This window comes from Scomber scombrus, chromosome 10 (assembly GCF_963691925.1).
Source record: "Scomber scombrus chromosome 10, fScoSco1.1, whole genome shotgun sequence".
Lineage (NCBI taxonomy): Eukaryota > Metazoa > Chordata > Actinopteri > Scombriformes > Scombridae > Scomber > Scomber scombrus.
This window is the reverse complement of record NC_084979.1, coordinates 17,332,689-17,341,921: the sequence shown is the minus strand read 5'-3', so window position 1 is coordinate 17,341,921 and position 9,233 is coordinate 17,332,689. Positions and strand designations below refer to the sequence as shown.

The 9,233-nt window shown below is 42.1% G+C and overlaps 1 protein-coding gene across 1 annotated transcript; it reads left to right on the top strand.

Moving 5' to 3' along the window:
• Nucleotides 1-7,655: 7,655 nt before the first annotated feature.
• On the top strand, nucleotides 7,656-9,233 carry LOC133987395 (potassium voltage-gated channel subfamily A member 3). Its single transcript, XM_062426748.1, has one exon. The coding sequence runs from the start codon at nucleotides 7,656-7,658 to the stop codon at nucleotides 9,231-9,233; it is 1,578 nt and encodes a 525-aa protein (XP_062282732.1).

Here is a 9,233-nt window from a genome sequence, read left to right as displayed (position 1 = left end):
AAGCAACATTACTGTCCAGACAAGATGTCTCTGCACAGAGTTTTCTCTTTATACACTGAAACCCGTCTTCTAGACTTATATGTACATACATACTCAAATGTGTCATTAACATTTGATAATTTTCCCTCCTGTGAGTGGCTTTATCTGTGAACCTATAATGCAAAAACACAAAAAGCAAGTTTTAAAAAAAAATCTTTGCTATTACAGTCAGCTGTGTTGATCAAGTGACATCAATGTTAGACCAATTTTGAAAATAAGAACAACATATGAGGAAGGAAACACTTGCTGCACAGATGATCCTCCTCCAAGATGGCTGTATGTAAACAGATGCCAGAACAAAACAAACATGGGCTGTGGCATTTCTTAATTAGATGAAAGGAAAGCAAATGAGACAACCATCATGGAAAAATAAATGCTCCATTACAGCAGCAGTGGCAATAGGGTGGCGAGTGGTAAATGGTCAAATGTGAGTATTTCCTGGTGAGATCAAACACACATAGCACACTAATGCACATTCAGTCTACTAGTGAGGTTAGAGCCATCAGCCACACATAAATGCTGACCTGTAGACGCTGGGACAGGTTGCCAGAAACGTGATCCACACCCTTTAGTTTTCTCTTAACTTCACCATTTTCCGGGAACTGTGTGAATGGAGACTGCTTTGCATCCCTTGCAGAAGATCCAAACCAGCCCATTTTCTCAAGTGCAACCAGATGTCCATGACCTCAGCCAACTGAGCTGTTCTTCCTGCAAAAATGACCCATTTCCCCCTCACATGTTCTTTGGGCCTGTTTCAACGCCTTTCAGTCAGCCACATTCCAGTTTGAGACATTCAAGTGCAATGTGCAAGGTAACCTAATTTCGTAGGTTAATAAGGGAGTTGGGGTGGTCCTATATTTAACATGGAGAGTGGAAACCACATTAAAAGGCCCTTTGGCTGTCCCTGAGCTCTTTCCCTGTGGACCAACTGGCCCTTTTAATACAAGACAGCTTCAATGTGGCCTCAATAGGAAAACAGGCTCTACACACAGAGAGTTGTCAAAAATTAAACCCCTCCGACCCAGAACAAGACTCTCACTGTGGTTGCAGCTTTAACTAATTACAGTGTCTTCCCCATGTATCTATTTCATAGTTCATTTTATGTTTCTAACAACCAGGGAGTTGTACTTCCAGTACTGGGTTGAACAGATCTCAGGTCCATTTCAATGCATTTTCTGAACCAATGTCACTGTAATCTTAATCTTAGTACTCAAAATATTGCAAGTATAATCAACAAAATGCACTAACAACATCAAAAGTATTTTATTATGCACATTATATGATGATTTAATGCCTATACTATTTAGTATAATTTTAATTAATTTTCTTGAGCTGAATCTTTTGTGTTGCTGATTGCATGTGTTGAGTAAAGTAAAGTGATTTGTTTGCTGCGTAATGTAAGAAGTTTTGTTCTTGTCTATCATGTGGGCTGGGCACTTGTACGTGCATGACACAATAAATAAATAAAAAATACATAAATGAACAACTATTATGCAACAGTATGGCCCCTGTCAGAGTTACATTATCATATAACAATAAAGGTTATTATTAGTGAGTCATAATCATGTGAGCAGAATTTTAAATATCAGATTGCATCAAGCTTAAGCTAATTTTAATAATTTGTATATACTGTTTGGTAAGAATGCATCATATTTAATAAACTCAATAATTAATTAATAAATGAAATATAAAAATATAAAAAAGTAACTAATCAAAATAGCTAAAAATAAAATCAAATAATGGAATGACAAGTACAATATTTCCTCATGAAATGTAGTCTGGTAGAAGTGTAAAGTAGTGGGAAATTACAGAGTGAATGTAATTAAGTTTAAAAATGGTGGTTTACCATAAATTGACTTTTTAATGAGTAGGTCTAAATTAAAAGGGAATGTATGGACAAGTTAAATTGCCAAAATGATTTTGGGTTCAGTTAGACCCTGTTGGAAGTATATTAAACTTTTTGCTCTGCAATCTAAAAATTAAAATAATATCTGTTTGTGTCATTCATTTAAAAAAAACGTTAAACCAGTATTGGTGCCCCCCTGTGGTAGTATCAAAAAAGAAGCTGCAGTATTAAATTGTGGTTTAAATTGGGGTAAGGGTTAGTCATGTAGCAGTTAGGGTAAACTTGCACTATACTCACAAGTACAGTGCAGGTACAATACAAGTTTTTTAATGTGAGGGTGGGGCTCTATTTGTCAGGTTGGGTGTTATCACACATCGCCCATGTTGATGGGGGACTTCTCAGATTAGTCCAGTCATTCATTGCTTGTTTAATTTAATCTGGAGGAAGCAGATGTTCATGAGTGCCTAACACAGTCATCTGTCACAATTAGCCAAGGTCCCTTTCCTCCTTTCCCCCCTCCCTTCCTCCATTTAGTGTTGTGTCCCTCCACTTGTTGATCTGTAGTCTGTGTGTGTGTGTGTGTGTGTGTGTGTGTGTGTGTGTGTGTGTGTGTGTGTGCGCGCGCGTGCGCGCCTGACTGTGATGTATAGAGTATGAAAGTAAAACACACTTTTTCAAGGTATACTCCATCAGTGAAAGACATCAGAGGCGCAGACTAAAAGAGAGCTGCTGAAGGTTTTATAGCAGACTTGGTATTTTCTTTGTTGAGCAAACTTCAGCCAACTTTCAGGCTTCTTCATTCTCGTTTTATTCCCAGCTCACATACCCACCACCATCCACCCACTTACACCCACAAAAACACACCCACAAACACACACACACACACACACACACACACACACACACACACACACACACACACACAATCATTATAGCTGCGATATTATATTTGAAGACCTCCCACTGACTACATTTGTCCTTAGACCCAGCAGACCTTCATAGAAGTGAGGACCAGAAAAAATGTCCTCACCTTGAGGGATTGTCCTCATTTCCTCTGACCTTGTAAGGAAGTTTGAGACTAGTGGGAGATCCCCTTCTTGCATACCCATACACATAATTGAATTCATAGTTGGTAACAATTCTGAATAAAGAAGAAAGCTGCATGTGGATTAACGTTTCTTTATTGGTGAATTATCTGATTTAATTAGGGCCCGAGCACTGACCAGTCAGTGAGGGACATATTGCTTTTGCCAGGATTCTTATTATTAGGGCCCGAGCACTGACAAGTCAGTGAGGGACCTATTGCTTTTGCCAAGATTCTTATTATTATTATTAATCAAGGGCCGCCAAATCAATCGCATTTTTGGCGGCCTGAACATGCATGACAACTCATGAAATTCTGCACACACGTCACATCTGGTGAAAATTTATATAATTCTATGTGATTGGACGCAAGCGTGGTAAGGGGACTCGCTAGCGCCCCCACACGTCGGGTCATGTGACCAAAAATGTTCTCGGATCTGCATGAAATTTTTATATGTCATAGCTCTCATTGGATCATGGGGAAATTAATTTTGTGGAATTTTTTTACCAAACAGGAAGTCGCCCACGCGGCGTGGCGTGCACCGATTTTCATTTTTCGAACACCGCTTTGAGGACTTTATGATGTTCACAGAATCATGAAACCTGCCACGTAGGTTTCAAATCATGAGCTCTTTCATCTGATACCACATTTGCCCAACATTTTGCCCCAACAGCTCAGTAGCGCCCCCTAATGCCTTTTCCCACTTAGGATGCACTGACAAACTCTAAAACTCACCAAATTGGACACACTCATCAAGACTCACGAATATGATTTTTTGGTATAACCGCAACCTTTTCAGTGCCAAGATGACTCTACAGCGCCCCCTAGAACATTAAAAGTTGAAGCCCCGCCTTCTACATGCACGTACATGAACGAAATTTAGGATTCATATATATCATGACTAGACGCACAAAAAAGCCTCTTGGACCCATACCCTAAGTCCAACAGGAAGTCGGCCATCTTGGATCACAGGTGCATTTTTTCCGCCATTTTCCCCATTTCCAGGCCTCGTACTTTAACGAACTCCTCCTGCAGTTTTGACTCCACAGACTTCAGAATCGAACTGTGTCATCCTCATACCTTGATTATGTAAACTTGATGACAGATTTGACCTACGTTATACCAGGTGGGCGTGGCAGTTGTTTGTTTTTATAAACAAAGTTGTTTGTTTGTTGTTTGTTTGTATAAACAAACAACTTTGTATAAACAAACAACTCCTTATAACCCCTTATAACTCCTCCATACATTGTCGGATGTTAATACATGCAGTGCGTAAAATGTCACACCTGGTGAAGCCGTTTCAATTTCAACATCATTGGGGGTGGGTGTGGCAAGTGGTCTCCATAGCGCCCCCTAACAGCAGGTCATGTGACCACAAACTTTGTCTGATCTTAGTAAAATGTACAGGACTCATAGCACTCATGGGTAAACCCCCAAATTATTTTTTTCAAAATTTTCACTCTAACAGGAAGTGAGTTATTGTGCATTTCCTGCGTCAATTTTCCGTTTTTCCCACAGCGTTTAGAGGACTTTCCCGTCTTCACAGAATCACCAAATTGCCCACATAGGTTCACACTCAGGAGCTCTTTAATTTGAGACCATAACTGCCCCTGGGCGTGGTACAACAGCTCAATGGCGCCCCCTACTGCCTTTAGCCATTTTGTACATTTTCCCGAACTCCTACACTCACCAAATTGTACACATACGTCAACAGTCACACATATTGACTACTGACAAAGTTTGGGATTTTTAAGTGAGAAGATGACTCCACAGCGCCCCCTGGAAGATTTCAAAGTTTAAGCCCCGCCTTCCACATTGACATAGAGAAATGAAATCGACAAGGCCTATGTTTTATGTCCAGACGCACAAAAAAGCCTCTTGGACCCATACCTTTCAGTCCAACAGGTCAAGTCAGCCATCCAGTCTAAAATGTTCAATCTGGATGATTTTTATTATTATTATAGTTTTACGCCTTTTTGACAGCCTAAACATGCCCCAAAACTCACCAAAACTTGCAATCATGTCTGATCCGGCGAAGAATTTGATATTTTAAGGATCGCGGAAATGGCAGACGCAAAATGGATTAATAGCGCCCCCTAGAAAATTTAAAAAATCAAGCCCCTCCACTCAGATTGACGTAGACAAACAAAATTCGGGAAACACATGTATCGTGTAAAGACGCACTAAAAAGCCTCTTGGACCCATATCCTAAGTCCAACAGGAAGTCTGCCATCCAGGCAAAAATGCTCAATCTTAATGATTTTTTGGCCCTTCCCCCACATTCCTTTGTGCTGAGAAGTCACCCAGACTCATTTGTGGTCTTAGTTTGCCATCTAACCCTAACCCTAACCCTAACCCTTCGACACTGCTTGCAGTTTTAATTATCATTGTTATCATTTTAAAATAATAAAGAAATCTGGCACATCTCAGACTATCGAAGGCCAGCAGCTGAGGCTCCTTTAGTTGTTTGAGGAAAAACATGGACGTGTCTTCCAGCAGCCAAGAGAAAACACTTTGGTTTAAGTAGATTTTGTAACCCAAATGTCCTGTAATTGAATGTCAAGATTAATAAATGACTAACATTTGTTATTTTAATGTTGCTGTCATTTCACACTACTAAGTTCAGTCTTTATAGGTTAAAATCTCATTATTGGCAGGCTGGTGTTTTAAACATTTCTTGGAGACAGAGCAACTCTGGAGGCAAAATAATGATATTGTTGAGTTCAACCTTAATAAGTGGTGCCAATTTTTTCCAGAGCACTAGCTATTGTGACAAACTTGACAATATAACACAGATAGAAAAACAAATAGAAATCACAATGACTTTTTGACACCACTATATAATATGGCACTCTTGGTTTGTAAATAATGGCTTTATTCTAATTGAGATTTACTAAAGCTTTACAGATCAGTTACAAGGCATGAATGAGAGCAATCTTTTCGGGCAGCGAAAAATCTTGTTGGGTTTATAAACCCTTTATCAAAGTTGCCTAAAAGAAATTGTTTTTCTTACTTGAGACATGACTACAGAAGGTATGATGGGCGAGATCATAAATTACAGCTAATGGCCAGACTTCATAATATCGGCTGCCATCTGTATGGTCTCTTATCTTTTTAGCAAAGTTTTCTTCTAGTTGCTGAAGTGTTTTGGATCCTCGAGTATGAACCAACCAAGGGGATTGTTTCAGAAAGCTCTTCCTCACAAATATTTGCATGAAAAATTCATAGTTTGTGGTAGTTTTCATTTTTCATTTCAGCACCTCGGACAGCAGCCCCCTGGGGTTTAAAAAAATCCCCGCAATTAATAGGACTGGACAATGAATATTGAAAACAAACTAGTTTAGGATAATCTGAATAGACAAGTGGATCAGAAACTGGTGGCTATAAGACAATGTATTAATCTGTTTGATACTTCAACAGTTTATCTGTTTGTGATGAATCATCGTTACTCATTTTTTATTTTATTTTTTTCATAATGATTCCTCTTCTTGTATTAATGATGACATTTTGGGTCACTTGTCAAGTAGCAACAATGCCAGGTCACTGTTGGAGATGAATATCATTAAATTCAACACAAAGGTTGTAAAGTAGGCTAAACGTCACTAATAAGCATAGCAGAGCTGAACTGAACCAGTGGGAGCAAAGACGTTTCAGGTGAGAAAACGGGGAAAACTTTTTCTCTCTCTAAATTGGATCAAATCTGCCACAGGACCAGTGCTGTTTCTATATTTGCCCTTTTGATATTCACCATACTAGTCCTAAAATATTATACGGGGCTAGTGTCCATGAATGGCTACGATACGTTGTTTTTTATATGATATATGGGACGTGCAAGAACATGCATTCTGTTTCATATTGCTCTTGTTTGAGAAACACGTTTTTCTCTCACATCGACGTTGGTCTTCTCTTCCCCTTTCCTCATCACTGCCTTCTTTTTGTTCCTCTTCACTTGGACACGTGTCATCGCCACCTTTTCCCTGGGAAGCAGAGATCAAATATTTCAGCTTTCAGATGGGATGGCAATCACTCAAACGGGATTTCTGTGTGCATAATTAGGAAAGTAACAATAGTTTTATGAATAATATTCCGCTTCCATTTAATTTTGCTATGGCAAACCCAAAATTCGTTTCTTGAATAAACTAAAGCTGTAACCAAAGGTGCTGGTGCTTCTGTGCCGGAAAAATTAGGCTCTGATTATTTATGAGTAGTCCATTTGTCCTATCTGGGGGCAATGACCTTGTTTAAAAATGTGACTGTTTGGATTCGCCTATTAAGTGTGTGTGTGTGTATGTGTGTGTGTGTGTGTGTGTGTGTCTGTGTGTGTGTCTGTGTGTGTGTGTGTGTGTGTGTGCATGAGCGCGTGTCTGCAAGACAGAGAGAGGGGCAAAGGGAGGAGGGCACGCCCAAACGATGGTGTTGAATGACGCCCGTCTGTTGCTTCTTGTGTATATTGGTGCGTCCTGCGATTGGAGGAGGACAAGGCAAGGTACCCAGCGCTGGCGCGCTGTGGGCGGGGGAAAGGCCTGTTTATAAACCCAGATCTTTCGCCGTGGGCGGGAACAGCAAGAGTGAAAGTGAAGTGCTGGAACAGAGTGAGAGAGACAGTGGAGGAGACGAGGCTGTGTCGGCGGCTGTGGTTGACCGGGGTTTGCTGAGGGGGCGAGGCGGCCGCCCCTGTATCTGCGCATGGACGACCACCTCAGCCTCCTGCAATCACCCCCTCCGACCGCAACCAAAACCCGGGGCGACAATTTGGTGAACCACGGATACACCGAGACAGAGGCCGACGTGATGACGGTTGTGGCGTGTGACAACATGTTAGAAGAGTCGGCGGCTCTCCCGGGCCACCACTCTCTGGACCGTTATGAACCGGATCACGAGTGCTGCGAGAGGGTGGTCATCAACATCTCAGGGTTACGCTTCGAGACACAACTCAAGACTCTCTCGCAGTTTCCAGAGACGTTGCTGGGGGACCCCAAGAAGAGGATGAGATACTTTGATCCTCTCAGGAACGAGTACTTTTTCGATCGGAACAGACCCAGTTTTGATGCCATTCTGTATTACTACCAGTCTGGTGGGCGCATCAGAAGACCCGTAAATGTGCCCATTGACATTTTTTCTGAGGAGATACGCTTCTATGAGCTAGGTGAGGAGGCTATGGAGAAGTTCAGAGAGGATGAGGGCTTCATTAAGGAGGAGGAGCGGCCGTTGCCAGATAATGAATTTCAAAGACAGGTGTGGCTGCTTTTTGAATACCCAGAGAGCTCGGGTCCCGCCCGGGGCATAGCGATAGTGTCTGTCCTGGTCATTCTCATCTCCATTGTCATCTTCTGCTTAGAGACATTGCCGGAGTTCAGGGACGATAATAGGGATCCGATCACTATTGCACCTTTGATAAATGGCACACTCCCATATTTTATCAGCCCCTTCTCTGACCCGTTCTTTGTGGTGGAGACGTTGTGTATCATCTGGTTCTCCTTCGAGCTGCTGGTGCGCTTCTTTGCATGCCCGAGTAAAGCCACGTTCTCAAAAAACATTATGAACATTATTGACATTGTGGCCATTATCCCCTATTTCATCACCCTGGGCACAGAGCTGGCAGAGAGGCAAGGGAATGGACAGCAGGCCATGTCATTAGCCATTCTGCGCGTAATTAGGCTTGTTCGGGTGTTTCGCATCTTCAAACTCTCCCGTCATTCCAAGGGGCTTCAGATTTTAGGACAGACTCTAAAGGCCAGTATGCGTGAGCTGGGTCTGCTCATCTTCTTCCTATTCATCGGTGTCATCCTTTTCTCCAGTGCTGTCTATTTTGCTGAAGCAGACGACCCAGATTCGGGTTTCAACAGCATCCCGGACGCATTCTGGTGGGCTGTTGTCACCATGACCACTGTGGGATACGGGGACATGCACCCTGTGACAATCGGGGGGAAGATAGTGGGGTCTCTGTGCGCAATCGCCGGTGTGCTGACAATTGCTCTGCCTGTACCTGTCATTGTCTCCAATTTCAACTACTTCTACCACAGAGAGACGGAGGGCGAGGAGCAGGCACAATACCTGCACGTGGGCAGCTGTCAGCCTCTGGCAGACACAGAGGAGCTGAGGAAGACCCGATCCTCTTCCTCACTCAGCAAGAGCGAGTATATGGTGATAGAGGAACATGGGATAAACACCGCGTTTAAACAGCAACCCAACTTCCCCACTACCACACAAAACAACTCGCAAAATTGTGTGAACATAGACAAAAAGATTTTCACAGACGTGTAG